We start from the raw sequence: 13400 nt of genomic DNA on the forward strand, positions 1-13400 counted from the left end.
ACTATACATCGCTGCTCAAACCACATGCTGTCATTCAACTCTACGTTCAGCCTCGCGAAGTCCGGAGGCTTTTCCAGATAGATCAACTTCTGACGAAACTCACTCCCAGCGCCAGGTATCACTTGCCTTCCAAGACTCGAGTAGGGAGCAGCAGATGCGACGGCGGTCGGGCAAGGTGTGGTCGAACTGCACGGGGGCAGATATTCGCTGTCGTCTCAAATACCTACACGCCAAGGGATCCCAGTCATCACACCAATCCGGTGGTCCCGTTGGCGATGTAGCAGCAGCTTCAATTCCATATTCTGCCGCAGGAGAGCTGGAACCAAATACTTCATCCTTCGTCAGTTGACCAATGACACGGGGAATGCATCCAAGCCTGACCTCGTAGGACGTGTGAGCCTAACCTTGGCCTCTGCCGTGGAAGAGTACTATGCTTATGCCGCCCTTCAATTATAATTTCAATCGAAAAGAAGGCGTCAACGTTTCTTGGACTGTTTCTGCTACCTTGATCATTCAATCAATCAGCCTTGCTGTGCTCCCCAGAAATTTGGTCACGTGATGACCATTTACCCTATTCATTCTTTGTCAGCAACCCTAAACCTCTATTCCGTACGGCCCTTTTGACAAAAGCCCGCGCTCCAAACAGTACACAAAGTCATTCCGCGCAAGATACGGAACTCTGGGTGTCAATAATGGTACTATCGAGCATGCACGGAGCACTGTCTCGCTATCTCGAGAAACGAATTGGCGAGGAGAGTACTACTCGTACTAGGTTCGCCTCCGCGAAATCTAGGGTTAGGGTCTCGGATGAATAGGTACAACCCTAAACCGGCCCCATTTTGCAATACCTATCCGGTTTCGGTTCCAAAGCCAATCTCGAGCTGATAGGGAGCCAGTGTTGCAAACCTGGATGTGAGTAAACTCATTGTGGCTATTTAGATGATATGGAGGATTCTGGAAGTCAAATTTTGGCGTCATTAGCTTTCCTGAATCCTGAACTGTGATCATCTCCCGAATCCAAACTTCATCGTCATTGCAATAATGGGTAGTACTGATTTCTATGTGTTTATTGTGAGCAGGGTACGACATATACTAAGTGATACCACGTTCAGTGGTTTGCCATGAATTCTTCATCTCATGTTGTGACTGACCATCTGATGGAATTTGCACCCGTAGACAAAGGAGTGACTCTGAAGTCCGGTCGTGGGAAGTACTAATTGCCTCGACTGACGACTTCTATATCGACACGGACGTAAACCTGGCTTGTTACAGACAATACCACTGTTTTCGACATTAAGAGCGAAACCGTTGACTGGTTGACATTGTTCTTGTATGTTCAACAACAAAGCATGGCTCGACAAGAACGGCACCGAGAACAAAGAGCCGAATGTGAGCAACCTGAGTCCAACATAATAGAGCTGACGAAAAACAATGGCATCGTAGAAGATCTGAATTGATTCTCCTCTACTCGAGTCACTACCTCGTGGAAATACCGTCATTTTCAACCTACAGCTCTTTGATCAAAGGAAATGAGGGCAGGGCGCATCTCCGATTCAGTCAACCTCAAGTCATGCTGTCAGATTGTCAATCTGCGATATCAAACGTATATAAATTTGTTCTCGCTTAACGCAGTCATGATTATTTCCTCTTCACACATCAACGTTTCAAACAACAATCCAATACTTCCAAGCCTCCGTCAGCGAGACCTCTCACTAGATAACGATTTTGCCCGCTCAACCCGTATCATTCCTCACAAATCATGCCTTCTTCGGTTGCCAGCGGTCAGTCCAGCGATCAATTCTCTCCTGCGCGCAGCAATTGCGATAACAAGACCTTGGTTCCACACAGCCCGTCTCGGGAGCAGTTTGAAGAAGAAGCTCGCTCAGATCATTCCTGGGAAACCAGATCGGTTGCCTCGGAAAATGCTTATGACAATACAAGTCAACAAGGGGATTGGAACGCAGCATCAGGAAGCAATCAGGAATTAAGTAATCCAGAGTTCTACGAGGAGAACTACGGAGACGAGACAAGTCAATGTTTTAATCAAGGCTACCCTGGTTCGGAAGACGATCCTGAAGCACCATCACATCGCAAACCGTCCAAAGTCAAGGAAAGGAACGGCTCCAGTAACAGCAAGAACAGTCGCCTCCAGTCGTCTCCTAAGCAAGGAAAGAAGGGTGAGCCCGAGATCGTCGAAGTCCGCAGAAGAAGCAAGTCATTGCCGTTTCCATGGAAGACACTCCTTAACAAGCGCACTGGCGACGAGATGGACGTTAACATGATTACGGGGAAGAGAGTAATTCGAAAGAAAGGGAAACCTCCTGGCTAGGCTAATCGAGTCTAGTTTTGCCGAGGATCATATGGATGGAACAGTTACTGACTGAAGTACTATATAGTCAAATTGGATGTTTGGAGCGTCGGTTGAGACTGGCAGCGACGTTCCAGTACAATGAAGTGTACCTAACCCATAGGTGTGTGTTCATTATTTCCCGGTGATTGTCATTTTGATCATGGTGACACTGTATCAAGTTCAGCAAGAATATCCGTCAAATGACGCGTACGCGTTCGTAGTAGTAGTATCTGGGAATCGGTTGGCACGCCAGAATGTGTCTTTCTACTCATCCGAGAAGTCGTTGACTAGGTAGTCAATTGTACTCATTGAGTTTGTTAGAGTTTAGCTCTAAATGATCACGCTGATGTGCTTCACTGTCGAAACACAGAGGGGCAATGAGTTCATGCATGTCCCGAGGGACTCGGATTGTTGAAGATCGCACTTGCGAAATGGCGTGTACATTCCTGAGGTACTCAGAAAAGTAAAGAGCAAATGTACGGAGTACAGGTACTCCAAATTCAGGACAACTGGCCATGATTTTGCACAAATTGAGGTAAGTTAGTGTGACGTTCTGGATGCGTGCATTGCAGAATCTCCGGCCGCAGGATGATGCTATCCTGGATGATACTACATAGTACTGTAGTGACAACTTCAGGATGAAAGAGGGAGGACGCAGTTGTAGGCCGACCAAGCGTCCCAGTTAGCTTGAACTGAACTAAATATTGGTCTCAGCATACTAAGCTTTTTATGGTTAGTAACCTACTGGAATATGTAGTTTATTTTCTGAGGAATTAGATTGTGGGTGCATGCTATTTACCTCCATACAAAGCGGAGCTGACTGGAGGTGCACGGACCACGTCTTAATTGCGGATTATCGAGGCGCGTCCAACGCGTCCAAAGGCCACGAGGTAGGTAATATCGAGACATCTAAGCACGCGACTCTCATCAAGTCGCACCCAGAACAAAACTACATAATGGCGCTTCTTGTGGATAAACTGCGTCCAAAGACGCTTGACTCGCTGAGTTTCCATCCCGAGTTGTCGGCACGATTGAAATCACTGGTGAGTTTTTCGAACAAAGCGGAAAAGCACACTGAAAACTGAATGGGAAGTTCTCCAGGCGCAAAGCGGTGATTTTCCTCATCTACTGGTTTACGGACCGTCCGGCGCTGGCAAGAAAACACGCATAATTGCGACACTCAAGGAGCTGTACGGGCCGGGTGTGGAGAAGATCAAGATCGATGCACGCGTGTTTCAAACCACAAGCAATCGCAAACTTGAATTCAACATTGTGGCCTCGATCTACCATTTGGAGATCACCCCGGCAGATGTTGGCAACTATGACCGCGTCGTGGTACAGGAGCTACTCAAGGAAGTTGCGCAGACGCAGCAGGTCGATCAATCGGCCAAGCAGCGCTTCAAGGTCGTTGTGATCAACGAGGCGGACCATCTCACCCGTGATGCGCAGGCCGCTCTTCGACGGACAATGGAGAAATATAGCCCGAATCTACGATTGATTCTCCTGGCGAACAGTACGTCGAATATCATTGCGCCGATTCGCTCGCGGACCCTGCTGGTCAGAGTTGCCGCGCCGACGGAGGAGCAGATCTGCTCGGTGTTGCAGTCGGCGGCGGCCAAGGAGGGCTGGACGTCATCGGATGAATTGAATATGCGGATCGCGAAGGAGAGTGGCCGGAACCTACGACGAGCGTTGCTTATGTTCGAGGCAATCTACGCGCAGAAGTATGTCCTCGATGTGATTTGAGTTGTGGCTCGCAGGGCTGGTGCTAAAATTTTGTTGTGCAGTGAGAAAGTCACCGGAAAAACAGCGATTCCGCCGCCAGACTGGGAAGCCCTCATCTCCGTCACGGCCGACGAAATATTGGCGGAGCGCTCGCCCGCCCGGCTGTTGCAGGTGCGAGCACGACTCTATGACTTGTTGACGCACTGCATCCCGCCGACCACTATTCTCAAGGTCCGAGCTCACAGCTAACATTCAACTGATCATTGAACTGATCTGCTGATTTGCTGGTAGACATTAACATTCAAACTCATTCCGAAAGTTGATGACGCTTTGAAACCAGAAGTCATTAAATGGTCTGCGTTTTATGAGCACCGTCTGAAACTAGGAAGTGTGAGAGCATTGTTTTCCTTTCGGTCTGGATTCTGGTGGGAGATGTGGCCTGACAGTGGTGCAGAAAGTGATCTTTCATCTCGAGGCGTTTGTGGCCAAATTCATGCGGATATACGAAGGGTATGTACTCCTGCAATGAGACTGAACAAGGAAATTTAAAGCTGATGAATCACTATTCCTCAGGTACCTGATGGGTATGGAGTTCTGATCTCCTTGACAATGGATGGGTCGCTTTGCTCCAAGGAATGATGACGTACGATATGATCATCTTGTAGAATAGAACATGCTTTAATTTTCGAATTTGAATAGGATTCTGGTCCAAATAGGAGCAGGTCAGTCCTAGTGATGAGAGAAGTACTAAGTCTCGAAGCGCCGAATCCGGTCCCTCTATGACATCACCCCCGTCATCAGCATGATAGCTGTCGGATACATACATGAGCATTCTTCTTCGATTCAGAGTCTCAAGGTCGTGAATGCACTGTGTAAACTGATCAGCTACAGAAAAAGAATCCAGTTTGTATAGTTACCACAAGCGAACCATGGAGCCCGGCGGCGAGAGTACACAGTATGTATGGACATTCTGCACACACTGGACTCATCTTTACTGACCGGATTTATTTTCAGATACGAGTCGATTCGCACGGTGACGAAAACACCGCCCAAACAAAAAGGCCAACTAGGTGGTATGATCCTGGCACTCGAAGTAACGTACAAGGCGCGAGAGGACATTGCTTTGCTGACAAGACGACGTTCCGAATTAGCGCATGAGAAGAGTCCCGAGGGCGAAGTGAGAGTCTTCTTGCCAGACGAGGACGAAATCGCTAGACAAAGGCAACGACAGATGCTGGAGGAGGATGAAAATCTCGCGCAGAAGCTTGGGGAAGGACGCGGTGCTACGGGCTTGGAGACGAGTATGCTTTCCCTACGGAGCTTCATTCCGATGTGGGAAATCATTGCTTATAGAACACTCTTATTGTACAGGAGAATCTACAACGGATCCCAAGCGGATTAACGAGGAAGGCGACAGGACTAGGACGATTCTGAAATATGGGCCAGGAACGGGAATCGGAGCATAACCATGGGTCGACATCATGATGCGGGAGTTGTGCTTGTGGACGAGGGGGTTTGCTGCGTCTGCGGTGGATTTTCACTGCCTCCCGGCTTGCGCAGCGGAACAGCCCGTCGCGGTTTCTTCAGGCTCTCAAGCGTGACCCCGTTGCCCAATTTTGTGATCCCGACAACAGGCGGGTCGCCTTTTTTGACGAATTCCCACAATCCTGTACAAATATCAATCAGCGCCCACATAGTGAATCTCTTGTTATACAAAGAAAACATACCAGGCAATTTATGCCCTGCTAGTCGGAATGCCTCTCTCGCAACTTTCTCGTGGAAATCCCCCTTAAGCTCAAAGACAATCCGACTCACGGGAACTCGCGCCGCCCAGTAGTCAAATTTTCCTTTACCCTTACCCATTCGCATCTCGTTACCGGAGGTGTAAACGCCGATGTTGGCACTGACGCGTGTGTAGAGCTTATACTTTAACCCTCTGAGCCGTCGACGGATCGTTTCCTCCCCCAGCTTGAGCTGCTTTGCGGATATTCGTCGGTCATGATCTTTCAATCGGAGACCGTAATCACCCCAGACCACTGTTGTCCCACGGGTAGAACCGCCCGTGTGCATCTTTGGCCGGCCCTTGGGCGACTTGGATTTCTCCATGTATTTGGGTTGGAGCCAGTCCATGGCCATGCGTGTCGTCGAGAAGCATCGTCTGAAAAGGCACAGTGAGGAAGCGATCGGCGACGAATCTGTAGACACAACATGGGTCAGTTGGACGGGGTCGTCGTGAAACTCAAGTCCTCACATACAGATGGGCCGCGCGAGGCCCAATTGCGGTTTACCCAACATCCTGGCCCCGTACAATTCTCAGTTGAACAGGGCCGGAATATCTTCCATCAACTTGTGGAAATGAGTGGGCAAGTGCAGGTCCCTCCAATTCGCCGATTGTCCGTATCATTTTTCAGTTCCAGCTCAGACCAAAAAGACGGCGCCCGTAGTCACGTGATAAAGAATAACTTAATCCGATTACATAATCCTGGGCGTCATTGTCCCGCGCTGTTGGCGCGTCTTCACGCGCGCTTAGACGACGTTGCTGAACGCCAGACGTCAAGTCGTCGTCCGGATTCCCCGTTGTCCCTTACCGTCAATTCAGCTAGATTTTGCGGGGAGAATGCCGGATATCAGGAGTTTCTTCGGGCCCAAAAGCTCCCAAGGGGCCCCGACCACCCAGAAAACGGCGGCAAAGGAGGTATGTTCAATCTGTTGTAATTGCCATATGGAGATTGCGAGTTGAATCAGGATCAGTTCACTACTCATCGAATGCACTTTGTATGATTTTGCAGACTGACGTTCGCAGGACTCTTCCTCTTCGCGCAAGCGACGTGAGTAAAGGCGCCGGGTTTCGTCGTTTCAACTCTGACGCTAGCCACAGGTAGCAGGAAAGTCGTCGATGATAGCGACGAGGAGGAAGAACCTACGCTTCAGAAGAAGCCAACGTCCATAAAGACGACCAAGACTGAGTCTGTTTTGTTCACTCGCGAGAAGCGGCTCATGCAGCTGACTAGCCTCTAGGAAAGAAGAAGCGAAAGGAGAGCCGACTACCGCTTCCGCCTATTTCGCCAGTAATAAAAAGAAGCAATCGCAACCACAGAAGCAATCGACTGACAAGCCAGTTGCGGTTACAACCGCCAATGGACGTTCTGATCAGACGGAATCAACCTCGGCTGCCGCGAAGCCCAGCACGCCAAAGGTTTCCAAGCCTAAGACTATGCTCGACGACGACGATGAGTTTGAAGATGATGATATCTTTGCAGCAGATTTCAAGAAGAATGGTCGAGGTGATGATGACTATGTCGAAGACAATGATGACAGTGATTCCGATGATATCGTAGTGAAACCTGCGAGAGCGGCAACCCGGAGAAAGGGGAAATTGGATCCTTCGGATAGTGACGATGAGATGAAAGATGTGGCCCCGGAAGCTAATCAAGCGAAAAAGCGCAAGTCGGACGCAGTACTGGACCGAGATGAAGAAGAGAAACCTTCCCAGCGCAGCAAGCCCGCATCCAAGAAGCAAAAGGCGAGTCCGAAGAAGAAGGAACAGACAGAGTCTCGAGAGATTCAGGAAATCTACGATAGCATACCAACCGTGCGACCACCAACCCCTCCACCAATGGATTCGGAGAAACGAAAATTCAACTTTGGCGCTCAAAGGTCGCGGACTCCGCCAGCCGCGGGGACCAAAGAAATCCCGGTGGGAGCAGAGAACTGTCTGGCTGGACTCTCATTCGTCTTCACTGGGGTACTGGACACATTGGGCCGGGAGGAAGGCCAGAATCTCGTGAAGCGCTACGGTGGTAAAGTTACATCAGCGCCCAGTTCAAAGACCAGCTACGTTGTTCTCGGACATGATGCGGGCCCCAAGAAACTCGAGACCATTAGGGCCAAGGGGATCAAAACGATCAACGAGGATGGCCTGTTCGAGCTGATTCGTCGCCTCCCTGCCAATGGAGGGAACAGCAAGGCTGCCAGCCAGTATGAAGCGAAGAGGAAAGCCGAGGAGGCTAAAGTTCGCGCAATGGCGGCAGAGATGGAACAGGAGGAGAAGAGACGGAAAGAAGAGCAGGAGAAGGCTGCTCGTACTAGCGGATCAGCCCAAGGCGCGCAGCAGCCAGCAGCCAGTCAGCAAGCCTCCAAGACGGATGATCGTTTGTGGACGACCAAATATGCACCTACTTCTCTGAACATGCTTTGTGGTAACAAGACGCAAGTCGAGAAGCTCCAGACATGGTTACGCAACTGGCGACGAAACGCCAAAGCTAACTTCAAGCTCCCGGGCAAGGACGGGTCGGGACTCTATCGTGCCGTTATGATCCATGGTCCACCAGGCATTGGTAAGACCACGGCGGCCCATCTCATCGCACGCTTGGAAGGATATGATGTGGTCGAAACAAATGCGAGCGATACGAGAAACAAGAAGCTGCTGGAAGAGGGACTTACTGGCGTTCTGGATACGACATCGCTTCAAGGTTACTTCACCGGAGCAGGGAAACGGGTCGAGCCAGAGAAGAAGAAGCTGGTGTTGATTATGGATGAAGTCGATGGGATGTCCGCCGGAGACCGGGGTGGTGTTGGCGCGCTTGCTTCCGTGGCAAAGAAGACCCAAATCCCTCTCATTCTGATCTGCAACGATCGTAGACTGCCAAAGATGAAGCCTTTCGATCACATTGTCTACGAACTTCCCTTCAGACGACCAACGCCAGACCAAATTCGTGCGCGGTTGACTACTATTTGCTATAGGGAGGGTTTGAAGATCCCCCCTCCGGTGCTCGACAGTCTGATCGAGGGCACAGGTTCCGATATTCGGCAGGTTATCAACATGCTATCGACCGTCAAGCTCGATCAGAACACCTTGGATTTCGACAAAGGAAAGGAAATGTCCAAGGCATGGGAGAAACATATCATTCTCAAGCCGTGGGATATCGTTGGCCAGATCTTGAGTGCGCAAATGTTCTCACCCAGTTCGAAGTCGACCTTGAACGACAAGATCGAGCTCTATTTCAACGACCATGAATTCAGCTATCTGATGCTTCAAGAGAACTACCTGCGAACAAATCCGAGTCGGGCGAGTGGATACTCGGGGCGGGAGCGGACCTTAAAGCTCCTGGAGCTTGCCGACAATGCCGCATCCAGTATCAGTGATGGCGATCTGGTTGATCGGATGATCCATGGCAGTCAACAGCACTGGAGCCTCATGCCGACCCATGCTGCCTTCAGTTTTGTCCGGCCCGCCAGCTTCATGTCTGGCAACATGACTGAACGGCCAGCCTTCACCAGTTGGCTGGGGCAGAACAGCAAGCAGGGTACGTTTCTTCACGTCCACTACAGGTCGAAGCTCACTCACGCTAATCCTATTGTAGGCAAACTTGGTCGATACGTCAAAGAAATCCAAGGACACATGAGACTGCGCACCCCGGCCGACCGGGATGAGATTCGTCAACAATACCTGCCTGTCCTGTGGACCAAGCTCGTCCAGAGATTGATGGACGAAGGCAAAGAAGCTGTGGACGAGGTCATCGATCTCATGGACAGCTACTTCCTCACACGCGACGACTGGGACGCCATGGTCGAACTCGGGTTGGGTCCAATGAACGAGAGCAGAGTCAAACTCGACACCGCAACCAAGGCTACTTTCACCCGCCTCTATAATCAGCGATCACATCCTCTTCCGTTCATGAAAGCCAGCAACGTCGTCGCTCCGAAGAAGGCAGGCAAGGTCAAGCCCGACCTGGAGGACGTGATCGACGAATCCGATGAGGACGAGATCCTCGGTGAGGAGTCCAAGGAAGAGGAAGTGGAGGACGAGGAGCTCGACCTGAAAAAGGACAAATACGTCAAGATGCCCAAGAAGGCCACCGCGGGCAAAAACGGAGGCGGAAAAGCAAACAGCAAGGGGAAGGGAAAGGGCAAGAAAAAAGCAAACAAAGGCAAGAGTGCCGACGATGAAGAAGAGGATGATGACCATTTCATCGATGACGATGAGGACGAGCCGCCGCAGAAGGGGTGGAAGGGCAAGGGTAAGGCACGGGCCAAGTAAACAATTGAACCTGATGATTTCCAGGTTTGTTGGTTTCTTTTTGACATACTATGATTCCTAATTGTATGTATGAGGTACCTGGAGCAGCATTCTGGAATTGTTAGTTTTGGGTGTCGAAAAAAATCAGTGCAATAGATTCCGTCCAGTGGCATATGATTATTGTCAACCGATCCCCTCCTAAGGTCGCATGGGCTACATTCTCTACAGACATCTAGTTCGTCCTATCCTATCGGTCATCCCACCGAGCCTGAAAAGCACCATTCCATGCAGCGACCACCAAGGACATACGCCATGTGTCTCTTACAATTGAAGCTCTGGCATGTGATGTCGTACCTATCATCGGGTACTTGAAACTCGACGGTGGACGCTGGAATGGCGTCGTCCACGTATCACCGTGACATTGTCCTCGTACAATGCTTTGGAATACTGTAGGCCTACTATTGTAGTTCTCTGGCGTGGGAACAGTCAACAGTGAGATTTGAGGTTATGATTGGGTTACTTACCCTGATTCAGCATTTTGGTTATCCATCACCTCAGGCCTGCTTACGAGGAATATTCATAGGTTATGTCAGGGTCTACGTAGGCAAAGCCCAGAGGTGACCTAATAATAATGTACATGAGAGGAACTGCATGGGGAAGGAAAAGGAGAACAGGTGGAGTGACGAGTCGCGCGAAAGTACGAGTAGGCGATAGGATCACGTGATATATCACGTGATATATATGAGGGTCACGTGGATTTAGTCCCGTGACCAGGGCTTCTAGCCCGTGAGAGGTTACCTACCTACTTAAGTCTAGGCCCGAGGGCTGAACTAGTGCTTAGTCAGCGGCTCGCTTGTCGAGGCATAGACAAAGCATGAACATCGGGACACAACACTGGAGAGGTCGGGATACGACACTCCCACCTCAGCCACCATCTCCGACATGTATGTATATGCATCTCAGCATTGAGTCTATCAGACCATCATCAACCAATACATCCCGTCCGATCCCGAACTCCAAACACCGTCCTCAAACGCCAAAATCCAAACCCTAAATGTACAGGCAAATTATTCCAGACCAATGCCCGGCATCATGTTGCCACCACCCGCCTTCGCTCCGCAGCGTCGTCGGCAGCATCCATGTAATCATCCTCGCCAACATCGCTGACCTCGTCCCAAAGCTGGTAAAACTCTCCCCGGTCATCGCCACTGACCGCCCACATACTCTCCCGTAATCGCTTATTCCGCTCTCGATCTTCCTCGATCCGCTGCTCGATCTGCCGCTTGTCCACGCGCAACGCCCCGTTCGCTCTAGAATTGCGCGGGGTCCCGGCTTTGTCCCCGTCTTGCCCCTCGGCAAGCTCGTAGTCCAGCAGCTGGCCTTGCCGTGTATCGCGCTCCTTAAGACAGCTGTCGATTTCCATCACGGTCTCCTCCGACAGGACCTTCTGGTTCCGGAGACCCTGCAGCACTCGGCGGACATGCTTGACGTTGGCAGCACCCGAGCCATCGGCCGGGGCGACGGCGTCCACGATCCGGAGGATGTCGCGCTGGATCATGCGTACGTAGTTGACTGCGTTCTCCTTTGTGGCCATGTCGCAGAAATGTTCGATAAAGTACATGATGTTCGCTCGATTGTTCATATTGTTCTGTTCACGTCAGATGAGTCTGCGACGATTGGATCTGGTAGGGTGCAACATACCCGCTCCAACTGTTCTAGGATGCATGAGTGTAAGTCCTCGTCCATGTCGCGGTATTTCAGGGCATAATGGGCCGCTCTCTGCGATGACGACACTGAAGCACTGAGATGCTGCAGTTGCGTCGTAAAGCGCATGCGAACTTCAAATGGGTCCGCCATGTTGCCGGTCGGGCTGTATTTTCGCCGGCTACCTAGCAGATGTTAATCTTTGCCATTGAACACAGCTGTTACGAGGGCTCCAGAGATTCCTTTGGAGAAGCTCCGTGATAGTGCTTTGAAGGCGGTGAATAATTCTGCCGGCAGAAAACTGCCCGTGGGGCAGCGTTGACCTTGTACGCCCGGGCCGATGGTCAATCACATTCACGACTTGACCGGGCCATGCATCACACGCTCTGTATCTCTACGAGAAATTGCAACGGATTCTGAAGTTGAGATGTCTGCCAAAGGTCTCGCCAGTGGTCCCGGCGCGGAATTGACCGGGAAGAAAGAGAAAACTCTGACAGTGCTAGGATGTGGTGTGTACATACGTCTCCGACCGGGCTTTATATATTCCTGCGTCAAGGAACAATAGTACGAAGGCCTATGTCACTGATAGCTTTATACAGGAAACCTAGGATTGGCCATTCTGGAAGGAATTCTAGCATCACTCTCATCAGACTCTGGCGCCTCTTCTGAAGATGCTCCAGCTCAAGCACCCACAAGGTTCATCGCCTGCGTCCGCCGGGACCAAACCGCTGACCGCATCCGTCGAACCGTGGAGCCATACCAGAAATTCCCAGTCACAATCCTGCAAAACGACAACGTCAAGGGCGTTGAGCAGGCCGACGTAGTGATCCTCGGCTGCAAGCCCAACATGTTCAAGGACGTGCTGACCGCGCCGGGCATGCGCGAGGCCCTTCGGGGGAAACTGCTCATCAGCATCCTGGCTGGGGTCCATGCCACGCAGATTGAAGAGGCGCTGTACTCGGGACAGCCCGTGCCGAGCGATCCGCAGGAGCGCTGCACCATCGTGCGCGCCATGCCCAACACCGCCTCCATGGTGCGCCAATCCATGACCGTCATCGGAACTACATCGCCGCCCTTGCCCGCCGAGTGGCGGGAGTTGGTGACCTGGATATTCACGCGGATCGGCAAAGTCGTCCATTTGCCTCCGTCACAGATGGATGTCTGCACGGCGCTGTGCGGGTCCGGTCCGGCTTTTGTGTCCCTGATGCTCGAGGGCCTGGCGGATGGCGCCGTCGCGATGGGCCTGCCCCGCGCCGAGGCGCAGCTGATGGCGGCGCAGGTAATGAAGGGCACGTGTGCCATGGTGGAGAATGGTGAGCATCCGGCGATTATCAGAGAGAAAGTTTCCTCACCTGGCGGTTGTACGATCGGCGGGTTGTTGGTACTCGAAGAAGCGGGCACCCGGGGCGACATCGCGCGTGGGGTACGCGAGGCTACCTGCGTTGCCAGTCAACTTGGGCAAGGTGTGAAGGGATTTGTCAACGGCACGAGGCGTTTCTAAAGATCCTTGTCGCGATGTTTCTTCCTCTTTGGGTACTGTATACAGGCCGATAGATGAGCGGTTCATTATGAAAGGTTATCAGATCACCCTGTACCGAATGT

At 51.3% G+C, this 13400-nt stretch overlaps 7 protein-coding genes across 7 annotated transcripts; 5 read left to right on the plus strand and 2 right to left on the minus strand.

Moving 5' to 3' along the window:
* Window positions 1-1759: 1759 nt before the first annotated feature.
* Window positions 1760-2329, plus strand: VTN31DRAFT_7062 (uncharacterized protein; the record flags this gene model as incomplete). Its single annotated transcript, XM_069407742.1, has 1 exon — window positions 1760-2329. One exon carries the CDS (start codon window positions 1760-1762, stop codon window positions 2327-2329), a length of 570 nt encoding a protein of 189 aa, XP_069258365.1.
* A 977-nt stretch (window positions 2330-3306) lies between these two features.
* Window positions 3307-4673, plus strand: VTN31DRAFT_7063 (uncharacterized protein; the record flags this gene model as incomplete). The annotated part of the gene is made up of 6 exons (XM_069407743.1): window positions 3307-3393; window positions 3452-4074; window positions 4138-4306; window positions 4367-4465; window positions 4530-4585; window positions 4649-4673. The coding sequence occupies 6 exons, from the start codon at window positions 3307-3309 to the stop codon at window positions 4671-4673; spliced, it is 1059 nt and encodes a 352-aa protein (XP_069258366.1).
* Window positions 4674-5004: 331 nt separating this feature from the next.
* VTN31DRAFT_7064 (uncharacterized protein) lies at window positions 5005-5541 on the plus strand (the record flags this gene model as incomplete). Its single annotated transcript, XM_069407744.1, has 4 exons — window positions 5005-5030; window positions 5090-5148; window positions 5227-5376; window positions 5447-5541. The coding sequence occupies 4 exons, from the start codon at window positions 5005-5007 to the stop codon at window positions 5539-5541; spliced, it is 330 nt and encodes a 109-aa protein (XP_069258367.1).
* Window positions 5542-5554: 13 nt separating this feature from the next.
* Window positions 5555-6370, minus strand: VTN31DRAFT_7065 (mitochondrial 54S ribosomal protein uL16m; the record flags this gene model as incomplete). Its single annotated transcript, XM_069407745.1, has 3 exons — window positions 5555-5742; window positions 5803-6270; window positions 6331-6370. 3 exons carry the CDS (start codon window positions 6368-6370, stop codon window positions 5555-5557), a joined length of 696 nt encoding a protein of 231 aa, XP_069258368.1.
* A 322-nt stretch (window positions 6371-6692) lies between these two features.
* VTN31DRAFT_7066 (uncharacterized protein) lies at window positions 6693-10115 on the plus strand (the record flags this gene model as incomplete). The annotated part of the gene is made up of 5 exons (XM_069407746.1): window positions 6693-6770; window positions 6879-6903; window positions 6954-7041; window positions 7094-9381; window positions 9439-10115. The coding sequence occupies 5 exons, from the start codon at window positions 6693-6695 to the stop codon at window positions 10113-10115; spliced, it is 3156 nt and encodes a 1051-aa protein (XP_069258369.1).
* A 1069-nt stretch (window positions 10116-11184) lies between these two features.
* Window positions 11185-11951, minus strand: VTN31DRAFT_7067 (uncharacterized protein; the record flags this gene model as incomplete). Its single annotated transcript, XM_069407747.1, has 2 exons — window positions 11185-11742; window positions 11796-11951. 2 exons carry the CDS (start codon window positions 11949-11951, stop codon window positions 11185-11187), a joined length of 714 nt encoding a protein of 237 aa, XP_069258370.1.
* A 274-nt stretch (window positions 11952-12225) lies between these two features.
* VTN31DRAFT_7068 (uncharacterized protein) lies at window positions 12226-13299 on the plus strand (the record flags this gene model as incomplete). The annotated part of the gene is made up of 2 exons (XM_069407748.1): window positions 12226-12307; window positions 12398-13299. The coding sequence occupies 2 exons, from the start codon at window positions 12226-12228 to the stop codon at window positions 13297-13299; spliced, it is 984 nt and encodes a 327-aa protein (XP_069258371.1).
* Window positions 13300-13400: the final 101 nt, after the last annotated feature.

The sequence above is a fragment of the Thermomyces dupontii genome (genome assembly GCF_041956625.1).
Source record: "Thermomyces dupontii strain NRRL 2155 unplaced genomic scaffold VTN31scaffold_8, whole genome shotgun sequence".
Taxonomy (NCBI): domain Eukaryota; kingdom Fungi; phylum Ascomycota; class Eurotiomycetes; order Eurotiales; family Trichocomaceae; genus Thermomyces; species Thermomyces dupontii.